We start from the raw sequence: 16749 nt of genomic DNA, 5'->3' as shown, positions 1-16749 counted from the left end.
TATATATATATATATATATATATATATATATATATATATGTCACCGACGGGACAAACAGGCGTCCACTCGGTATTTAAGTAAATACAAAAGAAATATAAATATCAAAGTGGGAGAGCAATTTTCTAAATCTGTTGCTCAAATAAGAAGACTGGGGGAGAAAGAACGACGCATTATTAGCAGTTCTTTTAAATTGAATAGTAAATTTGTTTATTCATTCATTTTTTAGATCTGAATAACAATTACAAAACAATACATTTTTTTGGAATACAAGAATACAAAGAATGAAATTAAAATTTAAACCTAAAACAACGCAACACTGTGTTCAAGGTGAAGAGCTAAACCATAAGAGCTACACCATCTTCATCGTGATCCACTCAAGCTGTGCACACCAGAAGAAAGAAAATGATTCAACAATAGTTTAGCGAATATCTCATCACATTAAAAGAGACAGATCCACGTGATAATAACAACGAAAATAACAACTATTCTGTTAATAATAATGGCAGCAATTGTAATAAGAAGAATACACGATAAGATAATCATGATAATGAGAGAGGAAATAAGAAGATGAAGTAAAAAAAGAGAAGAAGTAGAAGAAGACGTAGAAGGAAAAGAGGGAGAAGAAGATAGCGATGAAGTAAAATAATACTTTCCCTTATTTTAACAAAGGAAATCAATAATGATATGGATGACATTAATTATTACAATGAAACACATTATGGTACAACTGGTATTACTTCTACGAATACATTCATACAAAAATCATTATTGACCTGCATGAAACACATTTTCATTTGAACTCTAGAAACCAAGCTTTAAATATTATCTTCACTATTCAAAGCCTAACGTAATAGTGTGTCGATAATAAGGTACATCTAACAAGAAATGAGGAAATACACCAATGAAAGCAAAGACCTGCAAAACCTCTCACATCAGGTGGCAAATTATTGGCGACCTATCCAAAACAAGGGTACAAATATTCATAAAAACATATTGGATATAAGCCTCGCCAACGTAGTATTGTATTAAAAATATTTACAATTTACAAAGGTTATAATTACCGTTAAAACAGGAGACAGACAACAAAGTCCTGACAAACTCCGTGATGGAGAGAGTATGCCTCAGCCACCTGCAAAACATATCCATTTCATCATTACTCACTGTCAAGTAGATGACATGTAAATAATGCAATGTAAACAGAAGGAATTTCATTACACAGCATATGCTAATTAGATCATTGTTAACATAATAACAACAGTATTGTTGACGTCATAATGGCCATTATTTCGTCATATTCCCATCCAGGGTAGCAAGCAGGGGTACGCGCGTGCACCTACAAGGATGCGCGCATCAAGAAAGCGCTACCCCGCGCGTGCCCCAAAAGTAATCCACATAGCGCATTTGGACACCGGCACACCGCACACGAAAATGGCAAAATCCACAAATTTCTTATTCTTTACGTTAGATAAATCTATATTTACAACAATTCAATCCTTCGCATTGACAATGCAACATCAAATAAATCATATCATCAGAGAGGCAGGAAAGATTTGAACAAGATGCACTTACTCAAAGAATGTCAACGAAATTCTTTATCTTAAATTAAATGACACACATTTAGCCTTGTAAATGAATTCATTACGGCTAGAATTCGACAAAGTGTAATCTATCAATATTCAATGACTCTCCTTTACTTCAGCATCCGAGTGCCTAATAAATTTCAATAAAATTACTTCAAATAACTCTGTAAATAATCAATATTTGCATACATTGTCACACAATGAATAAAATGATATTTCTTGTCAAACTTACCGATATTAACTGGTGTTAAATGTGGATAAATTATCCACAAAACAAGCGAGAGTGCGGGGTGTCCGGTAACGTTGGACTCGGATCAGCTCAGTGGATGAAAGCGTTCTTTTGTTATGATTTCTTCTATGACAACAACAAACAATTGCGCATGCGCATTAACAAAAATACACAGAAATAAGCAGTAGTAAAGGGGGCACACGTGTTGAAATATTTTGTATCATAACATATATATACATATTATTATCATTATCATCATTATATTGAAGTATCTTATATATCTGCGTGTGTGTGTGTGCAGAATCGTCAAGCATAAATCACTTCTCACAAACTTTCACAAGCCGTCGTTGGAAGTTTCATTTTATACCTTTATTACGAATTTCCACATTCTTTCGCGCCTATACATTCTCAGCTGCGGCGTCAAGTACTTAGTAAACGATTACATCATAAAATCCTGATCTATTTAGATGTTCAGAACTGCAGTCATTGGAGAAGATGTGATGATGCACACGAGGCATTTGCATATTTCATCATGAAGTGAGCAGAAATTATCCCTACAATAAGAAAGCAAAGAAATGATATATTTTTCTATTTGAAAATGTGCTGTACCATGCTTGCAGAACTTAGCCTCATTTTGTTAAAAAATGATGTCAAACGTCATTATCAAAATTTGTTACAGTGAACATTTATGGACTGGAAGAGACCAAATATGGACATTTTGATGATATCTGTACGAAATTACAAGAAAAAATGACGATTTTATTCTACTAGCATACAACCTTGCAAACTTGCAAACGTGGCGTGCATTCTTTTACAGATTTTCGTTGAATCATAAATCCTTATACTCCCCCCCCCCCCCCCACAAAAAAAAGCCTATACATGACTTATGGTACCTTTACTATGATTGCATTGTCAAAGTGTAACCTAAATTTGCTTTTTTCCCCTCTTTTTTAAGTGAATTGAGTTGATTTTAATGACTCTGTCGTGTTGAAATCATAAATACAGCATTACATGTAACATAAGATGAGATATTGAAATAATGGTACACTGAAAAACAAACCAACTAAAACAAACAAAACTAAGAAATAATAACAGAACATTATATATAATTATAATAAGTTATAAGAATGCAATATAAAATCTATAAAATATATTTTTATATACCAACTGGATATGTTATGTCAAAACTATAGAACACTATTTGCAAATATTGGCAACTCTGCTACTATGAATATAAGTCAAAAGCGAGGCCATAAAAGGTATATGTACATATGATATTACAAGTCAAGAAGTAAGAGTGGCTTAACTACTCTACCACTAGGGAAACTGAGTTCTAATTTGCATATAGCTATATATTGGACTCTTAAATTGCGTCTTTATCTGAGCTGTTAGATTTAAATCCTGCATGTTTCTTGAATCTGGTTTTCCTGTGGACTATAGTGTCTTTCAAAAATCATACAGTATTAGTAGCATGGGAACATGCAAGTCATGCTCAGTCTATACCCCTGAGAAATACAGGGACGGTGCATTTCATTGTCTTTTGTTAGTCATATTTATTGTACAGGGGGGTTACCCCGGGGTTACTTGAACAATGATTGACAGATAATGTCACTGGCAGAATCTTGGTGTTTGGAAGGGTTTTTAATTCTTGTGGGCGTATCCGAGTAATATGAAGAAAAATAGTAGAATTACTCTTAGAAAAATATGATAATGACACTTTATGGCCGCATGAGTGATATTGTTTGAGGGCATCATGAATCTGTATGCATTCCCAGGGGCGGATCCAAGAATTCCGTAAAGAGGGGCGCGTTTACAAAATAAAGGGGGCGGGCGCACGCACCCCTCCCCCCATTTTTTTTTCTTTTTATTTCTTTTGTTTCAACAAAAAAAGAAATAAAGGGAGGGGGTGTGCGCCCAGTGCGGTCCTCCCTGGATCCGCCACTGCATTCCTGCACATTCGCATAACCAGTTTCTAGCATCCTTCTGCAGGTTCCATCATCCAGAGTGTAAAACAAATCTTCCCTGCGTCATATCGTTTCTGGAAAGAAGCGATGATCATGCAAACGGTATGATGTGATGCAAACGGCAATCAGCTGACAGTCAAAAGGATCCCCACTCTCGAGCTGTCCAGCCGTAGCCAGGCGCGCGCTGAGCGCGGCGACAGAAGAGCTTTATAAGCAGTGTGCATGCAGTGCCAAGGTAATATGTACCACGACTAACGACCAGTCCGAGCAACGTTACTAGGCGTAGTGTTCCGTGAACCATGGAAATCAGTCGTGGAAAAAGTTTATTTCCCAGTGCATCCGCCGTGAAAGAGGAGGGTAAAAGTGGACTTGGTAAAAGAGGTAAGGTTGCATGACGGTAAAATTGGATCGCTTATTAAACAACTGAAGTAGAATTCTAGTAACCTCCTGTTTCAAAACAGGCTTTAAATTTATCACCCGTCAGCTAGGTTTAGGACTCGAAGGAGGATGAATTTGTGTACGCAACAAATTGGTTGTAAGAATGGTGTCATTACCGGTCAGTACGGTTCGGCTGTTAGTATTTAGGCTCCTACCTATCTAGTCAGAAATCAGTGAACCTGAAACCCTAGAACCGTCAATCTGAATCTGAATCTGTTCCAGTCGTGGTTGTGATTCTCGGGGCGGGATATAGAGACCATTTCGGTGTACGGTACAAACATCAATCGAGGAGAGAGAGTAATCTAACGTTAGTTCTAACGTTAGATTATGTTCGTTGTTGATATAAATTATATGCCAACTTAACACTAACCACCCGTTAGAGCTAGGTCTAGAACGTTCTTTTCTAGATCTAGCCACTGGTAGAATCTGCAATCATGTACACTGTAGGGACACCAATAAGTGTATGCGTACAGGTACAGATTTGGGTATAATTCCAATGGCGACTTGGCGTTGGCCTTGGATGAATTTGATCAAGAGCAAAAATGCCTACCAACAAAACAATGATTTTATAGTGGTTTCCACTTGCAGTGAACTAAATTTAGTTCACTGATGTGTGTGTTCAAATACATGGATATCTCTGCCGTATTTGCTAGTGACAAATCTTACTCCTTACAATCTAACACCTTACAATTTATAACTGGTGGTGTACCGTACTGAATGAAAGAAGCTGATTAAAGGGATACCGGGATGGTTTTTCTTGAGATGGGGATTCAGGTCTTACTCGGTAACATTTTGCGAGATAAAGGGAAACCACGTATATGAAATTATTTAATGAGCTATGTTAGAATGCCACTTGGATACCAATTTTTATCAAATACACTTTGAATACACTTTGAATTCCATGTAGAATTCAAGTGTATGCTCTTTTATATTTCGTGAGTGGTTTCTAACCATGTAGCAAGAAGTCGAAGTCTGATGAATCCCCATCTCAGCTGAAACTATACCATCCCTTTAAGTTGTGAGATCACAGCCGTGTTCTAGTTTTGAACTACTTCCTTTTGACATTGCATCATATCCAAACTTCATGGTTTCCTGTGTCTGTGTGTGTGTGTGTGTGTTTGTTTGTTTGTTTGGTTTTTTTGTTTTGTTTTGTTTCTTTGATTTTAGAACTTTTTAGCACTGATAGAAGTCGAGGCATGCCCAGGAAATGCCCTAACTGTTACTGAGGTAGTACTGACTTTCCATTCTATTATGTTGCCAAAATACTGAATAGAGTATAAACTAGTAGGATTACTTAGGAAAATCTGTAGTCTTAAGCATTTCACCTTTCAATGCCAAAATTACATTTGGGAGAGTTTTTGTGACCATTTTGACCTCACTCTTTCTTTGTTATTTTGTCTGCTTGGTGTAGATCCTGACTGGCTGAACAACCAGAGTTTTCCCAGAGTTAGTGCTCAAGCTTTAGTACAACATCAACATGGGAGGGAGGAGCTGTTTCAAAGCCAGAATATCACCTCATTTCTGCCTGATCCCCAGGAAGAGGCAGCAGTGATTGGGGAACAAAACAACAGACGAGAAAACACTCCATCATCACATACAGTAGGAGAACAAAGTGATGGAGATCCTGTCCATGCATTTAAACATTCAATGCATCCACTTCCATCCAAGGGAAATGGCTCAGATTTTTCCCCTGATGAGAAGAAGTTGCTGGATGAGGAGTACATGTCTTCATCTGTTTCTACCAAGAAAAGCGAATATAAAGAGTCTAATGTTTCATGTGATGGTGCTACGAGTTTCCTCAAAGATGAGCCAAAAGAGGCTGTTGGGAAAAGATCTGATGAAGGCAGTGATATGCGCAGATCAGAAAAGCGACGCAGTGACCACAGCAGACACTCGAAGAAAAAGAAGAAGAGACATCATCGTGACTCCGAGTCCAGTTCAGATTCTGAGGGAAGGAGACATAAAAAGAAGAAAAGCCGACACAAGAGACGCAGACACAGACATGCTGAAGAATGTGACAAGTATGGGTATATGACAAGATTATAGTGTGCTTTATCCAAAACAAGAAGGTTGAGGGCAAATTAAGATTATGTTTGAGGTGACAGTTCCAGTAGATGTGTCAAGCAAATAAGAAATACAAATATCAAACTTTATGTGAAGTACACTTACTAATTATTATCTTATCATCAATTCATTGATGAATGGATGGGCGAGGCCAATTCTCTGTGCAGAATATTTGTCTGTAGTGAACCAAGCTAGTTTTGACTCATTGCTCAAGCAGCACAGCAACACTGAATATGAATGAGAATCATGTAATGAAAATTTTTACATATGAATTTGTGATTAATGGTGCTAGTGACCCTAAAAATTTAATCAAAATCGTAGTTTGGATGCATTTTCCTCAATAGGTACTGAGGGAAAATAGTATCTATGTATTTCAATGTTTATGTTTTGGGTTTTTTTTTAAAGTGATTGGAGGTTAGAAAGGACAAGTGTGACTTTGTTCATGTGCAGACATATGTGTATTGTGCAGCATTTCTGAAAGTGTACCTTGTTCTCATTATTGTCTTGTCAGGCTGAGAAAAAGACCACCATCCATGTGGATTGATGACATAGGATCTGTTCCTGCCATACCGTTTTACCTAGATGAGAAGTCGGACAAAAACAATTTGTGCTTCAACTCGCTGAACTTCACAGATGTTGCCTTCTACAGAAGACTGGGAAAATTCTGCATGGGACTTGACCCTGCCAAGCAGAGTGTTGACTGGGGAGATGGAAAAAGCAGTAAAGACAGCAAAAAGAGTGTCAAAGATACTGGCAGATATTTTGTCAAGTCTTTCTCCGAGGCTGATGTGGAAAGAATACCAGTTGCAGAAAAGAAGTGCCATAAGGCTAGAGGTAAAAAAGAGCAGGCGGACTATGTGGAAATGCCTTACATTCCTCTGCCACCGCCTCTGCAGTCCTCAGGCACTTCAAAATCACTGGAACCTGATGAACAACAGCAACTGGACCGTCAAAACAAGAGTGGGCTGATCAGCAGTGACGCATCACAGAAAATCACTTTCTTCAACAAGTACCTGCATGAACACCCAAATGACATCACCAGGTGGCTTGAATTTGTGCATTTGCAGGACCAGGCGGGAGTTGATGTCCATGCAGGCACTCCAGGTAATGAAGGCCTTACAGTGGGCTCCTCCAGGAGACAGCAACTGATCCTGGAGAAGAAGCTTGCCATCCTGGAGAAAGCCCTGAAAGCAAACCCAGGCAACCCTGACCTGCAGCTGGAGCAGCTTGAACTGTGCAGAGAGAACTGGGACTCTGCCCAACTGGCCAAACACTGGCAGTCGACAATTAGACAACATCGGGAGAACCTAGAGACCTGGCAGCAGTACTTGGCCTATCAACGCTCCTGCTTCACCAAGTTCTCTGTGTCAGGTATCTCCAAGGTTTACGAGGATTTCCTCAGTGCACTGAGTGCCCGGGGAACAGAATTCAAATTTGGTAAGTTCAGATTTGTTTACTTGTGTGGGAACAGGAACAAAGAAGGAAAATAAATCAGGTGCTCTCTCATACAGCAAGAGATATTGTTGAATCAGACCAACAAGTAAATTGTGCATAACTTCAGGTTTAAAATTAATCTATTCATTTGGATACAATAAGATTGACCAGTAATGCCTTACCATCCATTATGCAACATTTTGTCCAGCCCTTCATAAAAAATGCATGCATGGTTTATTGTTTTTGTTCTTGTTTGCAAACCCTTTGTGTCAAGTTAGGGCAAGGTTGAAAATATTTGCAAAAGTGTAGCAGTAATGATATCTAGATCAATTTGTGTTTGGGGTTTGCAATTTTTGTGGAAGTATTGTATGCTTGAACATATTTTTTTATTTCGTATTTCTTTACCTTGGTAGTTGAATGGTGATATTCAGTTTGAAGATGATGTGCACTCCAGAAACCACTTGAGAAATGATGGATGATTGCAGCACAGAATATACATTTATTCTATTGATTAAAAAAAACAAAACAAGCAAGACAAAGCAAAAAACAAACATGAGTGAAAAGAATGAATGATACAGTTACTTACAGAGTATTGGTACATGTTCTTTCTTCATTTTGTTTTGTTGCAGACATTGTATTACAGGTTTGTCACTTTTGGAGACAGGCTGGGCATTCAGAGAAAGCTGTAGCCTTGCTCCAGGCAATGGTGGAATTCAACTGCTTCTGTCCACAGAACATTGAGGACTCAACAACTCTTGAGGGAAAGGTATTGAAGCTCAAAGATAGATACAGTCAAACCTGTCTATAGCGGCCACCCAAGGAAGATGAAAAGAGTGGTCGTTATAGACAGGTGGCCACTAGAGACAGTTTATTCAACATTTTGTATGAATTGCCTACTTTTACAGTGTAATCCTTGTTATTAACAGCTATTATGTACTTTCATGTACATATACATGCTTCATACGGCCTGTGGCAGCTATTATAGACAGGTGGCTGCTAGGACAGATTTGACGATATTTTGCTTAACAGTGTGGTGTGGAGGAAAAAGTATTGAAGCTCATTCATAAAAGTTTTGTAAATTTTATGGTGCAGAAGTTCCACCTACCTTGAAGTTCTCATTGATATGGAGTTTTACTTTATCTGGGTAACATTGCTGTAATCCCTTTCTTGCGGACAAATGCAAGTAATTGTAATGGGTTTATTTCAGTGTAATTATTTCCATTTTTGCTGTGCGGTGTCCAAGTATTCAGTGCTAATTGTTGTTTTTGCAATTAAATCAAACATTTCTTGGAAACATGCACTCATTTGTGAGGTAGTAATCTGTCTGAAATGAATGGTCTTTGCAATAAGATCTTTCAAAAACAAAACTTTCTAACAGGGAAACTCTTTGAGTCTCCAGGATTTCATGTTAGTTGTTCATCACAAGTCTTTGCTTTACCTCCCTGCTCATTCCTCAGCATCATTTTCATTGTGACACGTGTTGTTGTCATGGATATGTGTGTCATACGAGTGTGTTGTTATTTAGACTTTTGTTATTCTCCCAACCCAGATTGCATTCTTTGAGCCATTCTGGGACAGTAATGAGGCACGGTTCGGAGAGGTGGGTGCCGAAGGTTGGTGTAAGTGGGTACACCGCAAAGAGAAGGGAGGCTGGGCCAGCCAGAACACTCAGAGTAAGTTGCTTGTTGCTTGGGATGCAGTACCATTGTGGTGAATTGTTTGAATTCACACCTACCTGTAACGTGTAAGGATAAGACATTTTCTAGGATGTGTAGCATCATATTGAATTTAACAATATATGCTTAACACATGTTTGATGTTACCATTGAATAATTTTGCACAGAACCCACAGATATTCTTCAGGTATAGATATGACTTCTTATTATGCTATTGCTATGATTTAGGCTAGGCTGAAAGTTATAACTCGTACAGACCTTTATTGATTTGAAATATGTGAGTCAAAAAAGCAGTCATGCATTTTTTTGTTTTTGTTTCGTAATTGCAAATGGTATGAAATTCATGGAGGATATGATCAGTACAATGGATTTCCTGTTTGAAAAGTTCCATACACAATCGAGTTGTCAGTTTTATATCTGGAGTGAAAAGTTATGTCATGATGTCAATCCAGAATACCAAATATTTTCACACCACCACACAAAGGATGCTAGATGGATTATATTTGTAGATTATCCATCCATCTATCAAGCAATCCTCCAGTTCAGAAAAAAAAAAGTGAGTCACATTTTTTTAATGAAGTATGGTGCACAGTGTAGTGTACATTTAAAAGAACTTTTGTCAAAGAATGTGTGGTATGAGGCACATCTGTGAACATTCTGGAGCCTGATGTTGCATCCATGTTCTCCTTTGTGCAGACACAATTCTCTGATAACATGACACTCTAAAGCCACCATTCTGCACTCAGATTTAATAAATTAATGCATTTAAGTTTATGATCAGTCTTGAAATTGTTGTATATGTGAAACACCACATTAAGGAACTGTTTACTCATTTCTATATTATATAGTGATCCATTCCAGCACATGTTGTATAGTATTATTATATATGTTACCTACCAGATCTGTCGGTACTTGACAATTTTTTTCATCAATTGTGCAGATTTTCAATACATTTTGATACAAGCAATGTTGAATATTACCAAACCTATGCCAATTTCTTTACTCACGTACTGACAGAGGCGCAAAGAGTTGAAGAGGACGAGTCAGCTGTGGAAGGAACGGAACCAATATGGCATGCCTGGCTGCAAGAGGAGATCCTGCGTGAACACGCCCATTTCTCACCATGGCTACCAGGAGAAGGTCAGACGGATGATGACTGTGAAGATCCAGACCGCATGGTGCTCTTTGATGACATCAGCTGCTTTCTCTGTGACCTGGACACACAGGAACAGAAATTTGCCTTGATTCTGGCTTTCCTAGACTTCCTTGGTGCATACAGACATCACAGCATGTCTTCTTCTGAGATTGCCATGAACACATTGGAGCATCCCTGGGAAGTGTTTGAGTGTGGGCAGAATTTGAGAAGGAACAATGGAACGTGTGGTGTGTTACTGAATGGAAAGCCGATTCTGCCATTGCAGAAAACAAGCTGTCAGCAGAAAGTTCTAGAAGACTGTCGGCATGTTTTCCAATTTGCAGATACTATCATTGATCAAGCTATTCCCCTCTTCCCGGAAGAAGCACAGTGCCATCTGCGTTTGATACAGATGCAATACAACCTGAAATCAGTGGAACCTACTGCGAGTGTGAAGAAGCGAAAGAAACAGGTGAAGGAGGGTCAGAAGTTGGCCAAAAGTATTCTTGGCCAGGAGAGCAATCGCAGTAACCTTCGTCTCTGGGAGGAGTTTGCTAGGTGGGAGTGGAGCAATGGGAGTGAGACAGAGGCCCAGAGGATATTTGAAACTGCGCTCACATTTTCTGATACAAACCTCTCCCCAGATGGATGCAGTCTAGATGTCTGTAGACTACTTTCTGTCTATGTGACTCTCAAAATGGGTCTCCAAGCGAGTCACCAGCAGCCTTCTATGTCTGATTCAACCAGTGGAAGGAAACCACTTGATGGAACTTTATGTTGCACTGACTCAAAGAGGAATGAGACGGACAACACAAGTCAGTTAGCAAGGAAGAAGCAGGAAGTTTTGCACCATCTTACAACTCTAGGGGAAGGAGGAAAGTTTACAACTCTCAGTGAGAAAAATGTCTCGGCAGCTCGAATTCTGAAAGCTCGCAAGGGTTATGTAGACTTGTGCACGAGACTGGTAGAGTTCTACAAAAACTCCATGCAAAAGGAAGAAATGCATGGCTGCAGGGATGCAGAGACTTTCAGGTGTTTGGATCATCAAGGCTCCAACTTTGTCCACTTCTCCCTCTGCTATGCCTTGTTTCAGTATTTGAGTGTGAGCATGCAGGCTTGTGGAGTGGTCTTTGAGGAGACACTGACCACTTTTGATGGCCTCCTCTCTCAGGTGAGGGACTCTGTCGACGATGGAGACAGGACTGTTGTGCAGCGGCAGCTGGAGCTGGACATGGATCTCATGTGGACGTTTTATGTGAGGGTGGCGTCACACCATGTGAACAGTCACCCTATGCCTGTAGCTCTCCTGAGGAATATTCTGCAGCGAGCCTTAAAGAGGTACTGTCTACCAGAATTCAATCATGTAGCAAGCTCTGCACTTTTCAAATTCTCTGATTATGTTGTTCAATGAAGGACATCTCTTTTTAACAGTACATACAAGAAGAAGTTTCCTCATGTTTGGCATAGGTATTATGCAAATATCTTACCTGCCATGTCAGTGCAAGCTAGACTGAATTTCTGAACAGTGACTTATCATATTATCTCTTTCTGTATTCCGCAATGCAATTCTTCCTGTAAGGACAAGCGAGGATTACTTGTGATCGTTTGATGATGTGTCATGACTTTCATGCTAATGCACTCAAGATTTGAGCATTTTCTTTGTCACTTTCCTTGGGTGGTTCGTCTTAAAGTGGGAGCACCCACTGTTGATATCTGACACTTGATTAACGTATTGGTATTCCACAAATGTACAGACGAGAAAAGATTTTTTAAATGATTTAGCCGATGAACGTGCTGACTGTAGTTATCAATTTTATAATGTAATGAACTGCTTGCTTTTGAATAAAATGTTTAAACAGAAATAGCAACAATCCTGAGCTTCTTGACACCCTGATCATGTTGGAAGAGCGGTCCCACATTGCCGGTAGGCTGAGGCGTTACTTTGACAGGGCAACGTTGGAGACCACTCACCCTGTTCCATGGCTGTTTGCACTCCAGGCAGAACTGAGGAGGCTCCAGAAAATACAAGGGGATCAAGATATCAGTGTTGGTGAGCTTTGACAAATACCTTTTAAAGTAGACAAATTTGTTACTCAAGCAGTATAAACTGCAATGCTGCCTGATTATTTCAATGCAGACATGGCTTTGTGAGGAAGGCTTTGTAGTGATTGTACTTCAAAGTGTTTTTTTTATAAAGCGAAGCAAGATTTAAAAAAAGAAACAAAGCAGTGTCAACCTATAACTTATCCATTTTTTTTAATGATCAAAATGCTCATAGGATAAACAATACATTCTACTCTAAATAACCTACAAATCATGTCTGACTTGTAATTATATTAAACTTTAATTCTCTCTGCATATGATATATGCTTTCCTGTAAAAGTGTACATTTTTGTTCAATTTTTCGCTCAAGAAGTTACGGGTGAGATTAATTTTGTGTGTTTTTGAATTCCACAGAATCAAATCATAAAATAGTGTGATGCATATATAACAAGCAAAAATGTTTGCTTGCCTTTATTTTCTTCCATGTTTCTTATCACACGAAATGCATGAAAATGTCCACTTTTACAATAATCAATAGTTTTGTCTACCACAGTTTGCATTTCATTGCTGTCCAGTCTCACAGTCTTACTGACCACTGACACTAGTACTTGTGACAAAAGTCAAGCACCCAGAGTGAGCATTGTTTGAGAGCCATCCACTGTAAACCTTGGTGTGAACTTATGCAAAGTTCCCACCATATTAATCTCCATTCACACCAATACTGTATACTGTATTGAAAATAGGTGTTGAATTACATATAACCTTGGTTGAGTACATGTGACCTTCTTTGATATTTTCTAATTTCCAGCTGGTAGAGAAACAGGCATCACCCATAGGGTTCGCTCCCTCTTTGACAAGGCTACATCCAATAGACACACTCGGCACTGTGTTCTGCTTTGGCGCCTTTACCTTCACTTTGAGGTGAGAATGTGTTTAGTTTAGTCTGGGACTGACAGTTTAGTTGAGTTTCTCATTGTTCAATCGAAAATTGGTTGATTTTTTGTTCTCTTTTTTTTTTAGGATAATAACATTTTCATTAATGAAAGAAAGATATTATTCAGAGGGGTGAAGGTTCAGTTGTGAGTTTCTTCAGTTTGTCTCCCTCTACAAATTAAATTGTTAAGATGGCAACTGCTGATCTGTAAATTAACAAACATGTCGGAAAAAGGAACCAGTGGGACTGGAACCTGTCAGCGACACTACCACCAGGCTGTCCCTGGTTGCCGGCAGTGACATGATGAACATGGATCATATACCCAAGCTCAGAATTCCGACATTGTTATGTTAAGTAGTCCAAGGCGGACAAGGCATAGGATAAATGAAAGAAAGATATTATTCAGAGGGGTGAAGGTTCAGGTGTGAGTTTCTTCAGTTTGTCTCCTTCTACAAATTAAATTGTTCATTTGTAGGAGGAGACAAACTGAAGAAACTCACACCTGAACATTTTCATTTTTCTTACAACCAGTAGTGGAACAATTAGTAAAATTGTGTTCTCAAAGCAGTCAGTGAGAAAGCTGTGAAGGATATTTTGAGGAAACAAAAGTCTTATGAGAGTTTTTTTTTCTTTAGCTCTTTATTTCTTTTTGCAAACTGTTACACTGAATGAGCAAGTACTGGATACTGTGCATCTTACTCTCATTGTCTTCTCTCCTTTTTTCAGGTTCAACAAGGGGACAAGCAGAGGGGAAAATCCATCTTCTATCGTGCAGTGCAACATTGCCCATGGTCAAAGGTAAAATTATCTACACCTCATCTCCCGTATTCATGTAAAACTAGCCAACCTCCATGTGTGCTGCAGTTGCTTTCAAACTACTAGATTAGAAATTGTATGAACGCAAAGAAGAAATATACTGTACAACCAGAAATTTTCACGTGCATGAAATTTTCTAGAATTTCGTAATGAGCCAAGATTGGCGAAATTAAAATGCATGTGAAAGTTCTTGTCGACACTGTGCATTGAATGCCAATGGCAGTTCACAAAAATATCATGCTGCAAATATGTCTAGGTTTTTAGTACTATACTCTGATACTAAATGATTTGTTGCAGCATGTCGCTTAAATTTTCTTTAAAAAGGATGAGGTAAAATAGGTACTGTAAAGATTGTCTCTTATATATGTTGGTTCAGACAGCCATGCAACGCAACACAGACCAGACACATGGACAAAGGCAGATATAGGTTCAGTGCTCCTGTATTCAGCTACTGGAGTGCAAGTGATGTTACACTGATGATATGGCAGCATACATGAGAGGGTTCTCTTGGTTCCTCACAGGGGTGCATTGCTACATAATAGGGGCATAGCAACTGCACCTAATCTGGCACTGATAAACTGTGATTGGGCATCTCATGGATATGTGCCTTGTTGCTGGGGTTTCGCCAGTCTGGGTATGCAGACTGCATTACACATATTACAGGTACCAAAATATTTAGGGAGATTTATATTTTGTAAACCGATATTCTCATCTGTGAAATTAAACAGGGAAGCTTTCTTTAATTGGCCCAGTGTGGAGAATTAATCGTGCAAAAAAAGCTTGCACTCTGTCACCTCATTGATACTTAGGGAAGGGGAGGGGGGAGTGTATGGGTGTATGAACACTTGTGAATCTACATGTCTCAGCACATTGAGAATCATTCTGTTTCGATATTGGCAAGCTGTACATGTGGCATTAAGCTTCTTTTCATTCCTCCCTGCCAGAGCTTGTACATGGATGCAGTGAGGAACTTCCCTGAGGAACTCCAAGCCATTCTGGATCTTCTGCTGGAGAAAGAGATCAGGTTGCGAGCGCCACTGGAGGAAGTGGAGCTGCTGATGAGAATGGCCCTGTCAAAGCTGAAGAAAGAGTGAATGAACAGATGTCTTCCACAAGATAAAATCACTATTGATGTTACGTAGGATGTCTGAAAAAATGTTGAGGGTACATGTCTGCTTTGTGATGATGATTTTCATGTATGTAGGCCTATCTGCAGGTGATCATGAGTGTGATACATACTATCAGAGATAGCAAGAATTGCTTTGATATAAGTGAGAAAAAACATCAATCTTTAAACCCCTTTAAAACAGGAGGCTGGATGGGGGGGGGGGGGGGGGGGGGGGATCATAGTGTGCACAAATTGTGATGATACCCCAGGGAGCCCCTTGGGCATGGTCTAAATGTTCCAGATTAGCATATTTTCATAATTTTTGAATATCTTGATCCTCTTGCAAAACTTGTACCCCCCCCCCCCCCCCGCCCCCGCCAAGATAAATGTAGAAATCAGAACTCTATTTGGCATGTACACCTGAGACTGACATTCATTCATATGGCAATAATGCTTATTGTTACAACATGATGTGGTATGACTATATGACTTTGATTGTCCATGACAGATCCAAAATAATTTTCTTTGTACAGTATGTATCTTGAAATTCCTCATGGTCGAACATACGGGTATTTATCAGCAACTGGAGTGGAAAACAAACCACTGATCGGTGCACGATCAGTGAAGTCTTGAGATGAAATTTTCTACTTTTCTTTCATAATTGGAGTTGAAATTCCATGAAACTGTCAGATATGATACATCTTACCATTTTTTTTACAGCCACAAGAAATGTTAATGATAAATTACAGAAAAGAATAGTAGATCAAGGATTTGGAACGCTGACGCCTTCTTGTCTGTATGCATGCTTGTCCATGCCCAGCATTCGCAGCGATTCACACTCCACCTCAGCACACGTACTGTGTACAGGTGAGCTGTTTGTTTTCACTCCAGTTATACCGGATGTGGCGTACACACAATCATGAGAATAGTGTTCTGTCAGTTGGAATGCCATAAAAGCACTGAGTTGCTGCCATTGTATGCTGTCCAAAGGTTCAAACCTTTCCTGTGAATGACTGTTCAGAGACTCCAACTCTCCCGTTTTCGACGGGAGATCTCCCGCCGAAAGCCCATTTTTGCAAAATCTCCCGTTCTCCCGTTTGAGATTTGATTTCTCCCGCCCTGGCTCTGTGTCTCTCGGTGGAAAGGATTTCTTACTTATTGCTATCAGATGTTGAAAAAAATAAGCCTTAGATAGCACCAAAGAACATCTAGAACCCTAGGAACTTCGCGCTTCGCACACATCAACTTGGAGTCTCCCGTTTGCTAGGGGTTTCGGGCGGGAGAATCTCCAGATCAGAAGGTGCCTGGGGTTGGAGTCTCTGACTGT

At 39.2% G+C, this 16749-nt stretch overlaps 1 protein-coding gene across 1 annotated transcript; it reads left to right on the top strand.

Moving 5' to 3' along the window:
• The first annotated feature begins 5811 nt into the window (after positions 1 to 5811).
• LOC139715327 (nuclear exosome regulator NRDE2-like) lies at positions 5812 to 15408 on the top strand. The gene is made up of 9 exons (XM_071626904.1): positions 5812 to 6233; positions 6788 to 7713; positions 8340 to 8476; positions 9260 to 9390; positions 10414 to 11859; positions 12381 to 12571; positions 13373 to 13485; positions 14225 to 14296; positions 15259 to 15408. Exons 1-9 carry the CDS (start codon positions 5860 to 5862, stop codon positions 15406 to 15408), a joined length of 3540 nt encoding a protein of 1179 aa, XP_071483005.1. The 5' UTR covers positions 5812 to 5859.
• Positions 15409 to 16749: the final 1341 nt, after the last annotated feature.

This window comes from Diadema antillarum, unplaced genomic scaffold, assembly GCF_040938485.1.
Source record: "Diadema antillarum isolate AM-2024a unplaced genomic scaffold, OU_Dant_1.0 scf00000046, whole genome shotgun sequence".
NCBI classification, from domain to species: domain Eukaryota; kingdom Metazoa; phylum Echinodermata; class Echinoidea; order Diadematoida; family Diadematidae; genus Diadema; species Diadema antillarum.
The sequence above is the reverse complement of the archived record's forward strand: the minus strand, read 5'-3'. Positions and strand labels throughout refer to the sequence as shown.

Coding starts and splice junctions, on each gene's coding strand:
- LOC139715327 (XM_071626904.1), top strand. CDS start 5,860: ATGCATCCACTTCCATCCAAGGGAAATGGCTCAGATTTTTCCCCTGAT. Junction 7,714..8,339: donor GGGAACAGAATTCAAATTTG/GTAAGTTCAGAT, acceptor GTTTTGTTGCAG/ACATTGTATTACAGGTTTGT. Junction 11,860..12,380: donor CTGCAGCGAGCCTTAAAGAG/GTACTGTCTACC, acceptor ATGTTTAAACAG/AAATAGCAACAATCCTGAGC.